Genomic DNA, 13,547 nt, shown 5'->3' on the forward strand with positions numbered 1-13,547 from the left:
CCTTCTCTCAGCACCTCAGTGAGAGCTGCGCACCCACTGTATGCTCCAGATTTTCAGCCCTCTAAGGGTATAATTGGGGGCGAACTGGGCAGGGGGAGTGCTGCTGCTGCCTGAGAAAAATCTTGAGTAAAGTGATATAAAGTGTGTCCCTGTGCTTCCATGGCTTCCCTCAGGTCTGGAGGTTCTAATAGCAACACCCTACCACTGCTGGTGTCCTGGGCCTGATAAATCCCTTGTGCAAACTTGTCCAGTCCTCCCCCGGGGGGGAACCCAGGCTTTGGGGTAGCATACAGAGCAGGGTACAGAGCACTTGAGAGGCAGAGCCACAGATCAGGCCAGGGAGGAATTGAGTGGACAGAAGGGTCTGGGACCACAAGAACCATGGTTCAGGGTTGCTGCCAAACACTTTTCCAGGGCCGCACCTTTGGGCCAGGCCCTGTGCCTGCTAAAGCACTTAGAGGCTCTAGCCAGGCCTGAGCAGGGGGTGGTGACACCACAGGCTTCATGGGGCTCAGCCTCCACTCTTCCCAGAGTGCCCCTTCTACTCAGGCCAGACCCCACCAGCCTGGGGAGCATCGCCCTCCTTCTAGAGTAAGCTACAGGGCACTGGGAAGCCCTGTGTACCCACACATAACACAGCTGTCCTCACTCCTGCCCAGGGTGATGCCAAGTGGTGCTCCCAGGCTCCCCTGGGTACGGACCATGATCCACAGGGATGTATTCTCAAAGCGTGGCCCCAAGATGTATGCAGTAGACCCCTACTGCTAGAAGGCCTGCCCCTCCACACACACCCACCGAGGGTCACTGCCTGAGTGCCCCAGAGGACCAAGTGACCTCCTCCTCTGAAAAACTTCCAAAGGATCTGGACCCACAGGCCCAGAAGAGGGGCAGAAAGACAAACTAGCTTCCATAAAGTTCTCTCGGGCCAGGGAGGTACAGCTGTCCCAGGGCCACTGAGGTGCAGAGTGAGTGCACAGTGAGGACCCACTGTGGACCAGTACCAAGAAGGGAGGGAAAGTGGCCTCCAGGACCCGGGAAGCCCCCTGGGGCCCTGCAGCAGCCTGTGGGAAAGTCCCTTGAGTCAACTGTATCTGTCTCTTATTTATGAGGTTTCCTCCAGGAAGCCCTCCCAGACCACCATCCAAGTCCTGCTAGCTGCTTGGCCTTGAACTCTGGGCAGGACCCACCCCTTCTTGGCAGCTCATCTTGGACCAATCACTACTCTGTTGAATGGGAGCCTGAGATCTGAGTGGGATAAAGTAAGTGTGTGTCATAGCCCCTTCCACAGACTTTTCTTTCCAGCTCTAGGGGGGTGCGCAAGGCAGCCCAGGGGTGAGGAATGGGGCCTGGGTGGCCGGCCGCAGCCCCCACTGGAATCTTCCCTGCCCTTTCCCTCCCTTCCAGATTAACCGAAACCTGCTAATTGTGGCTGCCCTCAGCACGCTCCCCTCCCCCATCGCGTATTTCTGCCTCCACTCCCCTCCCCCTTCCATCCGAATGATAAAGGGCTTGGCCCGCCAGCCCCCGCCTGGCCTCAGGTCCCAGCTCTGCCTCCCCACACTACCACACTACCCCGTGCCCAGCGCCCACTGCCCGGCTGGGTCCCTGCCCACGTTTCCTGCTTCCCCTGCATGGGGCCCTGCAGCAACCCCAGCCTGGGGCTCCCTGAGGGGGATTCGCCCTCCCAGCCCCCCAAGAGGAGGAAGAAGAGATACCTGCGGCATGACAAGCCCCCCTACACCTACTTGGCCATGATCGCCCTTGTGATCCAGGCTGCACCCTCACGCAGGCTGAAGCTGGCCCAGGTGAGAGGACCCCCACCCGCTCTCCCTCGCACTCGGTGATCGGACCTGTGCCCCTTCGCGTCCTCCAATGGCCTGAGGCCCAGGCTCCGGCCTCCACCCCGACCTGGCCGTCCCCAGCCATACCAGGGGGGCCAGTCCCGGCCTGGGCACCCAGGGAGAGAGCTAAAGTGCTCGGGCAGACCCCTTCCTGGCAAGGCAGGCCACACAGTGGCCAGGGGAGGGGCAGCGTTGCCCCCGCCTGCGCGCCCTGGCTTACGGCGCCCACCGCCCACCCGATGGTTTCAGATCATCCGTCAGGTCCAGGCCGCGTTCCCCTTCTTCAGGGACGATTACGAAGGTTGGAAAGACTCCATCCGCCACAACCTCTCCTCCAACCGGTGCTTCCGCAAGGTAGGGCAGGGCGAGGCTCCGAGCCTGGGAGCGGGACGCCGGCGGAAATCCTGATATCCGGGGTCGTCCGGCCCCACCCAAGCCTGCTCCCCTCCCCCACCAGGTGCCCAAGGATCCCGCGAAGCCTCAGGCCAAGGGCAACTTCTGGGCGGTCGACGTGAGCCTGATCCCGGCCGAGGCGCTGCGGCTGCAGAACACGGCCCTGTGCCGGCGCTGGCAGAGCAGGGGCGCGAGGGGAGCCTTCGCCAAGGACCTCGGCCCCTACGTGCTGCACGGCCGGCCCTACCAGCCGCCCAGTCCCCAGTTGCCACCCTGCGAGGGCTTCAGCATTAAGTCTCTGCTAGGGGACTCCGGGGAGGGGACCCCGCGGAGCAGCCCCAGACGGTCAGGCTCAGAGCACTCAGGGGAGGGAGAGGTGCCTGCTGCACTCCCACCCTCTGAGAAGCCTCTGTGGCCCGTCTGCCCCCTCCCAAGGCCCATCAGGGCAGAGGGGAAGACTTCCCAGGGGGAAAACAGAAAGCCCTCCGTCCTGTCCCCTGAGCCCAGGGCCTGGCCTCTCCACTTAGTGCAGGGCACCCCAGACCCCGCGGTTCTCTCTGGTGGAGGTCACAGGGCCTCGCTGTGGGGACAGCTGCCCACCTCCTACTTGCCCATTTACACTCCCAACGTGGTGATGCCTTTGGCCCCACTGCCACCCACCTCCTGCCCCCGGTGCCCTCCCTCCACCAGCACAGGCTATTGGGGGGTGGCTCCGGAAACCCATGGCCCCACAAGGCTGCTCTGGGATTTAGATGCTCTCTTCCAGGGGGTGCCACCCAACAAAAGCATCTATGACGTGTGGGTTAGCCACCCCCGAGACCTGGCTACCCCCAGCCCAGGCTGGCTGCTCTCCTGGTACGGCCTGTGATGCTCCCAGGGCAGGGGCTGCTCTCCTCTGCCACCCTTAGGCTTGTTGAGGAGAAACCAAGGTCTGTGTGACTCTGGCAGCCTGAGACAGAGGCACCAGCCACACTGAGAGTCCACATGTTTATTGGCTGCCCCAGAAGAGCTATGGCCCAGCAGGGCATCACCAGGCCCTGGTGGTTAGTCCTGCCTCTCCTACCCCTAGAGGCAAGGCTGGAAGGAGCAGGGCTCTGCCTAGAGTAGCCCTTCCATTACCCTTCCTGGTCCCACCTTCTCCAGCTCTCCATCCATCTATCCATCCATCACCAGCTGTCACCTCCCCTCCCTGGCTCCGGCTGGGGGAGGGAAGACCTAATGGGGCTCGAGCCTAAAGCCCTGTCCTCCCTCAGCTGTTGCCTGGGAAAGAGGAAGCACCTTTAGGGGGAAGGGGATCGAGAATGGAGACCCTCCTTGGCTTTGGTGATGGTGGTGGGGAGGTAACAGTAAAGGAATAGACAACATTTCAACGCAGGTCTGATGAGATAGTGACTCTGGTGACCACTTGGCTGCGGTCTGCCTCTGTGGCCCTGGGATCCCCTGCTGTGCGCTATGATAACAGCAGATGGTGATAAGGGGGGCGGGTGGGGGGGAGGTGTGATAATTACCCCAGGCGGAGCACTCCTCCAGGGTGGGAGAGGAAGGTGGGCTCCGGCAGTCTAGGGGGCAGTGGCCCCCAGAGGTCAAGGAAGTCATGAGGGAATAGGGATTTTGCTGCCTCTGCCCGCAGAGATGTGACCCAGGCTCCTTGGGCAGGACTAGGAAGGCAAGTCCTCCGGTGGTGCCAGGGCCGAGCTGGAGCCGCTGTCTAGGCCGGGGCTTGGAGGGCTGCCGGGCGACGGCGTAGGGGTGCAGGGGGTCCCGGAGAGTGGTGTGTCGGTGCTCAGGGAGGAGGGCGTCCCGGAGCGGGGGGCCCTGCGGGGCCTGGCCGGCCCCAGCTCCACTCGGCCCACACGCTCGGCGAACTTGAGCGAGCACACCGTCTCGCCGAGATCCTCGGGCCGCGTGGAGATCTGCGGGTAGCAGCGCTGGTGGGCGTGCCCTGGTGGGCGGCGCCTGGCATGCAAATTCCTGCCCTCCCCGCCGGCCGTCCCGCCCACCTGCAGCAGCAGCACCGCCGTGGCGCCCGGGCCCAGCGCCGGCTGCAGCAGGCGCGTCAGCTGCGAGTCGCGGAAGGGCACGTGTGGCCGGCGGGCCCGCAGCGCAGCCATCACGCCTCCCAGCGCCAGCAGCGAGCGGTTGATAGTCCGAGCCTCCCGTAGACGCTGGGCGCCGTCCCGGTCTTCCTGAGACATGCCGACCGCCCCCGCCTTCCAGGCGCGCTCGGACCCCGCCAGGTCAACGAGGTGCAGCGTGCCTGCAGGGGCGAGCGAGCCCGGCGTGGACGGAAGCCCGGCGTGGGTGCAGCGAGGCCCCCACAGGGCTCAGGCGCCGAGGTACCTGCGGTGCCGGGACCGCGCGATGGGGACGCTGTGCGCAGTGTCAACGTGACCAGGGCGTGCGAGCGAGAGCTGCGCTGGTTCATGGCGGTGGCAGCGGTGGCCCGGTTGCTCCTCCCCAGGCTCAGCATCTGCAGGACGGGTGGACAAGGGCTGGCCTGCAGCGGGGCCCGCGCCCCCGGTGCGGGTACAGGGCAGGGGCTTGGAGGGCTGCGGGGCCCCACTGAGCAGCCTCACCTGGTGCAGAGACTCCAGGTTGGGCACGTCCCAGTGGGTGAGGCCCGCCACCTGGATTCCCCCCTGGCCTGCTGGGCCCTGCCTCACTGCCAGGCGCTGGGGAGGCCCTGGGGCAAGGAGGTCCCTGGTGAAAAAGGGTAGAGCTCCGTTGCGGGTTCTGGGGGGTGGAGACAAGAGGTTGGGGCTGGGGGCAAGGCAGGAGGCACCAGGTGCCCCTGACCTGACAGCCTCGTTGTAGATCTCCACCATGCTGAGGGTCACACGGTGTTGCCCGCCTGTGCCCATCTCCTGGAACAGTGACTGCAGCGCCCTAGGAGCGATGCCGGGGTCCTCCGGCGGGCCCTGGGGATGGCATGGGGTGCCTCAGCAAGCTCACATCCCAGCCCCTGGCTCCGGAGCTCCCCAACTGCGTCCTTTCCCACCTCCATGCTGTAGGTCTTCCCCGTCCCTGTCTGACCGTAGGTGAAAATGCAGACACTGTAGCCCCCGAGGCAGGACAGCACAGCAGATTCCAGCTCCCTGAAGACCTAGGGGTGCAAGGGGTTTGGAAGGGCCCTAAGCCTGGGGGAAGATAACTTGACCATAACTTGATTCCCCTGGGAGGAGACTAGCTTTAGGGGAATGTAGGGGAAGTGAGGATCTCCCAACAGACAGAGGCGGCTCCCTGGACAAAGTGGCATTTCCAAGAATTTGCCAGCCAAAGAGGGAAGGAACATGACAAATAGCAGGAACAGAGTAATACAGTCCTTATGACTGACTGCTTGGGAGACTTGGGGGTTTGGCGGTCAGGGGTCCAGACCCTGAGCTCGATGGCCAGGTTCAAACCCGAGATGGAACTGGAGGCAAATCACTCATCTTTTCCTCTGCAAGGTGGGGACTGTAGCGACACCTGTTGTGAGGATTAAGTGAGAATGTGGAAAGAGGGCTAGTGCAGCACGTGGCATGTGAAGGATGAACCCAGAGGGCCCACGGCGGGGAGGTGGCAGCAGCCAGGATCCTGAAGCCATCCCTGGGCGGGTGCACAGAGGCAGGTAAAGGGAACATGGAGCTGGGACTTGGCATCCTGCTGGCAGCTGGACACCAGCAGCAGCCTCCTGAGCAATGACACGGTCAGCTACCATGCCCAGAGATGGCTGGTAACTGAGTGGGGAGCCAGTGCTGTCTGAAATGTTGATTGCCAGACACTAGAGCAGAACCCAGAACAGCCAATGAGATGGCTCAGACTCCACGGCTAGAAAGGAGCACTAGGGGTGCTCCTGCAGAGAGGGGGCTCAGCACCAGATGCCTTTAATTCTTTCCTCCAGAATCGGAGGGCCCTGTCCACCCAGAAGACAGTGCACAAAGGGGCCCCTGTCCAGGGCTGTAGCTGGCATGGAAGGCTGAAGACAGGGCAGGGGTGGTGTGGGGGTAAATGGAGGTAGGTGGCAAACAGCTGTGGGGCCCGAGAAAGTGAAAGACGGAGCCCTGGCCACCTGCCAGGCACTCTCACCAGTCTGTCCCTTTGAGGCCACCACAGTCTGATCTCTGACAGCTCTGCCTCTCACCTCGCTCTCCCAGCTCTCAGCCTTGTTCCTGAGCTAAGGAAGCTCCAGCTGCACAGTGTGTGTGCATTGCAGAGGGTGTGGTGGGCGCTGGGACTTAAGCCTCTGCTTTCCAGCTCCCTGGGTCAAGCAGCAAAGGGGAGGAGGGCAGGATCTGAGCAGGGCATTGGGAGAGCTCAGGTGCTGGAAGCTCACCTGTGCTCCCCACTCCTCTAACCACAAAGCAAGGAGGGGTACCCCCCTCAGAGTGGGTCAGTCTGAATGCTGGGCCAGGGGAGTGGACAGCCAGAGAAGCCTGGGGGACAGAGGTCCCTGGGCACAGCAGGGTCGCAGCTGTGCCCTGCAGCCCTGTGGGACTGTCACCTCACGCATACTCTCCTGGCACAAAGTTACTTTTAAAAATGTTAATCTTCCTTTAAGCCATAATTTGTCTTCCCCGGCCTACAAGAGCTTGGTGGCCAGATGCAAAGGAAAAACCCTGGGAGGAAAGCAGGTGCCCAGCTAGGATGCCAGCCCTGCTCCCAGGGCCCCCGGCTCCTCTCCCTTCCTTGCTGGAGTCCAGCCACCCTCTCTCCTAGGAGGGCGGACAGACAGGAGCCTCCTGAGGACTCCAGGGTATCTGAGAGACAGTCGACACAGATCCAAGGGTGGAGCATCACCTCCTCCTGGCTGGCGTGCGGAGGGAAGACCCAGTCTAGGCGGAAGCGACGCTGGTGCCCTCGATAGCAGGTGGTAACAGTGCCACCCGGGCCGGGCTCTAAGCTCACCAGGCTGGAGGGTGTCCCTGGCCTCAGCCGACACAGCACACGGATGTTTCCTGGGGTGGAGATCAGGTCCAGGGGCTGCCTCCTAGGTCCTGGAGTGTGAAAAGCCTCCACGTCCCCAACCTCTGCCACGCCAGCCCTTTGCTCCCCAAACCTGCTGTACCCTTGAGCTCCAGCAGCCGCCCTGGGCATCCAGGCAGAGGCCCCTGCCGCACCTCTGCGAGTTGAGTCCCAGCCCCGTCAGCTGACAGTGCCCCCAGAGCCCAGGAAACCTGGGGGAACAGAGACGTGAAGGAGGGGCTGGCACAGGGAGGGGAGGCAGTGGAAACAGCTGGGGTATGCGGTGCTGAGAGCAGGATCTACTACGCAGCCCAGCTGTGGTGATCTACTGCTTTCTGCGGCTTCAGGCCCTAGTGGGCAGGGATGATCTCTCAGTGACCTGGGATGAAGCTCAGGGACCTGAGGAGAATGGTGGCTCCTGGCAACCGTGTGAGAGATCCACCGTCACCCCAGTCTGCACAGGACACAGTCACTCTGGCTCCAGAGCCCCTGGTCTCCGTCAGAGCAGACAACACCCTGGGAGTGGAAAGGAGGCAGGGACAGGGGCTCCCCAAGGGAAGACCAGTGAAAAGGCTGCCAGAGGGCAAGTGCGAGGGAGGGAGCAAGCGGTCCTGACCTGTCCCTGGGCTTCGCTGAGAGAACCCTGGCAGCTCTGGGTAAAGGTGCTGACAAGTCCCCGGAGGTCCCCACAGCCCTGACGCAAGCTGGCCATGCGAGCACGAAGTCCTGTGGGGGAGGCCATAGTGAGGGGAGGCCAGATGCCATGCCTCGCCATGCGCTCCACAGCCCCGGAGCTTACCTGCCAGCTGCCCTCGCATCTGCTGCAGCTCCCTCCTGCAGTTCTGCTCAGTCTCCTGCTGGAGCTGCCGGAGGGCCCCCTGAAGGCCCTGCAGCTGCACCTCCTGCACCCCTAGCTGCCCCCACCCAACCCCACCCCTGTCACTGAGGAAACAGGCACTTACCAGGCTCTGCCTCAGACACCCCCTTCCCAGCGCCCCAGACTTCCCAGCCCCTGGGCCCAGTGCCCACCTGGACTCGGAGGGCTTCCGTGGTGTCCTGGGCTTCTTGAAGCCGCCCCCGGAGCTCCAGCAGGGCTTCTGCCTCCTCCTGCAAGGGGAGTGGGAACCAGTCAAACTGTGGAGGCAGGAGGCAACTGGGGGGTGCACTCCAGCTGCCCTATTTTACGGATGAGAAAGTTAAGAAAGAGTTCTAAAGCTGGTCACACATCCATGCCTCCCAATTCCATGCAAGGGTCCTTTCCCCAAATCCTTTTGCTCCCCTGGAGTCAACCACTGGGAGGAGCCTTGGAGGGAAGTGAGGGGATTCTCAAGTCCCCCCACTGCCCCTTTTAAAAGAACATTTATTAGGCTGTGTGAGATCTTCAGTTGCAGCATTCAAACTTAGTTGAGACACGTGGGATCTAATTCCCTGCCCAGGGATGGAAACAGGCCTCCTGCATGAGAAGTGCAGAGGCTCAGCCCCAGGAGCACCAGGAAGGTCCCAGCATCCGTCTCCTGAACAGGGCTGCCGTGCACTTGCTGCCCACAGTCTGGGCCCAGGTCTGAAGGGTCAGAGCGTGAGTCCTGAGAAAGCACGGGCAGTGCTGCTGGAGAGCAGTTGTGCGGGAGCCCCAGGCTGCAGGGATGGTCGCAGCTAAGAAGCAGGATACCTGGGGGGCCCTGGTGTTGGGGGCAGGGCCCCAGTGCAGCAGGAGGTCCCGAGTAAGGCTCAAGCTCTGTTTCAGGGCTTTGTTCTCCAGAGTCAGATGCTGAACCCTTTTCTCTGAGTCTGTTGCTCCCTGGGAGAGAAGGAAGCCCTCAGGACTCACCTGGAGGCTGGTACCCTCTTGGGTCCTTCGTCCAGCCCCCATCCAGCAGCCTCACCACTCCCAGGCGCAGCTGGCCCAGCTCCTCCTCCTGATGTTCCAGCTGCTGCTTCAGCTCTTCCAACTGGAAAGGAGGGAGGGGCACAGGGTGGAACACCTCCTTCCAGTCCCCTCCCAGACTCCCGGGCCCTTCCCAGATGCCCAGGTCCCAGCTGCTCTGGACTCCTCACCTGTCCAAGGATGAGCTGTTCCAGCCGCTGCCAAGCCCTCTGGTCCTCCTCCAGCTGAGGCGGCTGCTGTCCCTGGGCCTCGCCCCTTTGTGAAAGGGAAGGGCTTTCTTCTTGCAATGGGGATCCTGGGGTGGGGTGGACCCAGTTAGAACAGAAGAGCTCTGTGACCTGAAAGGGGGCAGCTCACATCTGGCTGCTCGGGTTCTGGGGGGCGTCAACCCCTGGTCAGACTCCCTCTTCAGCTCACTACTCCTTACGCACCAGCAGGAGGAGGGTGTTGCACCCCTGAGACAGGCTGCGTCCCCTGGGACAGGGCCTGCCTGCCCCTGGGACTTCGAATCCATGCCAGGAGAGCCAAGAGTTGACCAGTCACCGTCAACAGTGGGGGAACATCACCGGGCTGGGAAAGAAACAGGCATCAAAGTGGAGAAGAATGGGGGCCAGGTGGAGGGAAAACAGGGATGGATGGTGATCAGAGGACCTGGGGAGACAGAACAAGTTGCTGAGGAGTTTCAACTGCTCACCTTGCTCAGGTCGGGAGGAGTCCCAAAGCTCTCTTCCGCCCCCAGCTGGACTGAGAGGAACTCGGCGAGACGCACGAGAGCCTCTTCCAGGGAGACCTCCGCCGGACAGCGCTCGGCTCCCCCTCCCGACCCATCCTCGGCCTCCGAAGAGCCTGCGAGGCCAGGGAGCGGGATGGGGAGGCGCACTGGGTCTTGTGTCGGACGCCAGGCCACCAGCCGGCGCCTGCCAGGTCCCTCCCTGCATCTCTCAGCAGCGTTCCCGATGCACCAACAGTACCTACCGACCAGGCCGGTCAGCTCGGTCCACAGCTCAGCGGTTGGCTGGTAGGCGCGGCGGCGACTCCCGGGCTTACAGCGGGCGCTCTAGGGAGGCAGTGGGGGAGAGGCTCTGAGGAGAGGCCAGGCAGCCCGTGGGGTCCCTGCCTCCGGGAACTGAGCCCGGTGGCTGGCTCCGGGCTCTCAGCCTCCAACACCAGAGACGGGATCATCGGCACGGGCCCTCTCCCGCGTCAGCGCCCTGGGACCTGCGAACCGTTCTCGGGAAAGGGGTAGCCGGCCGAGCTGAGCGCTCCCCCGCTCACCTGGGCGGGGTTTTCAGCGTCGGCGGCCGCCGCGGCCCCGCCATCCCTGCGGAAGAGGCTGTAGAAGATGTAGATGAGCAGCGAGTAGAAGGCGTACATGGGAGCGCGGGGCGGCAAAGGGCCCGGCTTCACGCCGCCCCGCGTCCCCGCGCCGACACCGCGCTCGCCCGCCGCAGAGCCCGTGCGCATGCTCCGGCGGCCGCCCCCTCAGCGCAGCCCCGCACCCTCTTCCAGTATCCCTACCAGTCCTCCGCGGAGGACCGCGCGCGGCGCCAGCCCTCAGAGGATGCTACCCGCAGGCGTCCAACCTCCCTTTGCGAACCTCCTGCTCGGCCCCTCCCCTCTAGGCCCGTCCTCGGCCCTTTCCAGGCCCCGCCCCGGCCCCTCCTCGGCCCCGCCCCTAAAAGCCCCTCCTCTCACGGCCCCTTCCTTCAACCCCACCTCACCGGCCCTCCTTTCACCGCTCCTTCCTCGAGCCCCTTCCCTCCCCGCAAACCATGGACTTGCGCGACCCATCCCAAGCCGAGAGCCACCTCCTCCCAGCCCCGCCCATCTCTCACGTCCATCTGGCCCCATCTCTCCCCGGGGCCAGACCCTGCCACCACCACCCCCCCCAGCCGCTCTAGCCGCCGCTCGTCTCGTTGGTCGGCGCTCGGAAGCCGCAGGCCGGGCGCGAGAGGCGGAGCAGCAGCCCGAGGGCGGCGCGGTGGGCTGGTCTGGGCCTCCAGCTCGCCGCTGCGTCGTGGTCGCGCAGCTCAGCGGCCTGAGTGCTGGGCTGTTGCTCTTTCCCGACCGGGTTCCGAGGACGGCGCCTCCCCGATCGCAGGGCCCTGCGCCCTGACTTGGGTTCCACAACGCCAGAGATAACGCCCACCCAGCCCCGGCTCCTCACCGCATTTTCCCTTCCCGGCCTATTTAGGCCCTTCTTCCCTAAGGTTGTGGCGTCAGGGCTCCCGCGAGTTTCGGATGAGCCTATAACAATATTTAGAAATGGGACTCTGGAACCTGGGAGTACCGAAGAGACACCCTTAGGGCCCCCCGTCGCCGGCTTCTACATTCTTCTCAAGTTGAGGATCCCTTTCCTGTCCCCTTAAACTCACTACCGCCTGAGGTGTCATGACCCCCAGGCCAGGGGGCGAGTGGAGCTCCGCCCTGTCCCACCTGGCGCTGGGAGCAGTGTCTCTACACGCAGCCCTGAGCACTGCCCAGGTGAGTACATTGGGGTGGGGCAGGGGCGTAGCCTACTCCCAAATTCCTAGAGGGTGGTGGGAAGTTAGTGTGTGGGCCAGGCTTCCCTGAGACCCCCCCTCCACACCCTCCCCTGCTTAAAGGGAGGTCCTGACCCTTTTCCCCCACATTTCCCTTCCCTTTGTTGACAGGCAAATCGAGGGGCCGCTGCTGGTTTCTTGCTCCAGGCCCTGGCCGCCGCCATCATGCTGGCTTCAGGGCTGGGCACGGATGAAGACTGTCTTGCTGGAGCCTGGGTGGCCACTGTCATTGGCCTGCCCCTTTTGGCATTCGATTTCCACTGGGTGAATGGGGACTGTTCCTCTGCCAACCTGCTTCTGGGAGGAGGCATGGTGCTGGCAGTGGCTGGTGACCACCTTGGTGCTGAGGGCCGCTCTGTGGCTGGTCAGGCAGTGGTGCTGGTGGTCGCAGTGACCATCCTCATTGTGGCCGTTTTCACAACCAACTCTTATGGAATGTGGGGGGGTGTGATGCTGGGTGCTGCAGGTCTTCTGAGCCGGCTGGAGGAGGACAGACTGCTGCTGCTGCTGCCGAAGGAGGACATCTGTCGCTGGGTCTTGGCAGGGGGCAGCTGGGCCTACCACCGGGCCTTGCACACACAGCGCCTACAGTGGGAGTGATGGCTGGAGACCACAAGGCAAAGCTTCTGCCCAGCTACCACCTTCCCGCTAGTGATAGACTCTCCTTCCTAAAGCCAGCTTTCTGCAGATTGACTATCTCCCCTTCTGGCTCAGTGTGAGGGCTTGCCCAAAACCAAAATGAGGGGGACCGGGTCCCAGGCATGTTCTCAGTCTTGATTTTGGGCGGGCCATGGTTGTGGATCCAGAGAGAGGCTTGGTCTCCAATAAACCTGAGGGATTTAGCAGGAATATGGACTCTGCCTCTTCTTTAGCCAGACTGAGGAGTCCTGCAGTGAACTTCCTAAGGCTCCCAGGGCAGCAACTGGTTTTCCTGAGCAAAAGAAGGCAATGTGCAGGACCAACTCTGGGGGTCTCCTTCAACTTGGCCTGACTGCACTGTTGTCAGGAGGGCCCCTGGACTGAGAAGGTACAGGAGCCCTTGCTCTCCTGGGACACGATGGAGTTATGAATATCCTTGCAAGGTTTGGCTGGTGGTCCTCTGAGGCAGTGACCATCACTGGCTGCCGGCTGGGATGAAGGCAAACGAGGCCCACAGCTGTTCACAGAAATGTACATCCCCTCCCAGGGCTGACTCAACCTCTACTCGTTTGCCCTTTGGCCTGTACAAGGCAAGTCCTGATTTCCTAAGACCCTCGCTTTCCTTAGTAGGCCGCACGGCAGCTCCGAACCCCTGGGTTAGGAGACGGGATTGGGCAGAGAGGGAGAGGTAGCCGGCAGTTTCTCGCTCCGATGAGCTAGGCTAGAGCCTCGCGCACTCAAGACTGGGTGTCTGGGGACAAAGGCGCAGAGACATGTAGACGTGGGAGTCCAAGGTTGCCCTCCTTGCCCGGGCACCCAAGGCGTGTGGTCCGGACCTGGCGTAGCAGGAAGCACCTTGCTCCCCAGGTACTGTACGCCAGGACTTCCCCACCCGGGTGAGCACCCCTCTGCTAGTCGCCCGGGACCCTGCCCACCTTCTGCAGGGGCGGGTCCTCGCGCGCCTATTGGCTCTGGATGACTCGCCGTCTCGCCCGAGAGGCCCTCCCATTGGCCTCACGCAGCTCACGTGACTGGGAGAAAGAGGGGGCGTAGGCGGCGGTGGAAGGTGGGGGAGAGCGCAGCGAAAACAAAGATGGCGACCGCGCCGGGGTCGGTGGCCGCGGCGGCTGCGGGGCTACGCGCGGGCCAGACCCACTGAGGCGGCGGCGCAGGGAGCGGGGCTGCGGGGTCTCGGCGTTGGCGAGAGGACAGAGGGAGCGCGCGGCGCCCCTAACCTCCAGCCGCGGGAGCGCGCCGGCACCCGCCCTCCGGGCCGGCCGGCCGCGATGTCCGGCGCCGAGGAGG

The 13,547-nt window shown here is 63.3% G+C and overlaps 3 protein-coding genes across 9 annotated transcripts in view; 2 read left to right on the plus strand and 1 right to left on the minus strand.

The window, feature by feature from the left end:
* Positions 1–59: 59 nt before the first annotated feature.
* Positions 60–3,598, plus strand: FOXH1 (forkhead box H1). The gene is made up of 3 exons (XM_040261495.1): positions 60–1,805; positions 2,091–2,195; positions 2,299–3,598. The coding sequence occupies exons 1-3, from the start codon at positions 1,632–1,634 to the stop codon at positions 3,100–3,102; spliced, it is 1,083 nt and encodes a 360-aa protein (XP_040117429.1). The 5' UTR covers positions 60–1,631; the 3' UTR covers positions 3,103–3,598.
* KIFC2 (kinesin family member C2) lies at positions 3,211–10,489 on the minus strand. 7 transcript variants are annotated; one of them, XM_040261478.1, is made up of 18 exons: positions 10,336–10,488; positions 10,036–10,117; positions 9,755–9,906; positions 9,492–9,630; positions 9,231–9,355; positions 9,059–9,124; positions 8,845–8,973; positions 8,205–8,282; positions 7,975–8,089; positions 7,792–7,901; positions 7,279–7,387; positions 7,011–7,168; positions 5,233–5,337; positions 5,031–5,152; positions 4,811–4,934; positions 4,575–4,704; positions 4,235–4,491; positions 3,613–4,147 (listed from the first exon to the last, which is right to left on the minus strand). In XM_040261478.1, exons 1-18 carry the CDS (start codon positions 10,432–10,434, stop codon positions 3,893–3,895), a joined length of 2,355 nt encoding a protein of 784 aa, XP_040117412.1. In that variant the 5' UTR covers positions 10,435–10,488; the 3' UTR covers positions 3,613–3,892. The 7 variants fall into 7 exon arrangements, with proteins under 7 accessions (XP_040117410.1, XP_040117408.1, XP_040117409.1 ...); XM_040261476.1 differs by having other exon boundaries at positions 3,211–4,147; positions 4,811–5,152; positions 7,975–8,029; XM_040261474.1 differs by having other exon boundaries at positions 3,211–4,147; positions 4,811–5,152.
* A 283-nt stretch (positions 10,490–10,772) lies between these two features.
* The window catches only part of CYHR1 (cysteine and histidine rich 1), a 14,410-nt gene continuing 11,635 nt past the window's right edge, over positions 10,773–13,547 (plus strand). The window contains exons 1-2 of the mRNA XM_040261494.1: positions 10,773–11,544; positions 11,715–11,867. Coding sequence (XP_040117428.1) covers positions 11,452–11,544; positions 11,715–11,867 — 246 coding nt within the window. The 5' untranslated portion in view covers positions 10,773–11,451. The remainder of the gene's footprint in view (positions 11,545–11,714; positions 11,868–13,547) is intronic.

This window comes from Oryx dammah, unplaced genomic scaffold (assembly GCF_014754425.2).
Source record: "Oryx dammah isolate SB20612 unplaced genomic scaffold, SCBI_Odam_1.1 HiC_scaffold_19, whole genome shotgun sequence".
NCBI lineage: Eukaryota > Metazoa > Chordata > Mammalia > Artiodactyla > Bovidae > Oryx > Oryx dammah.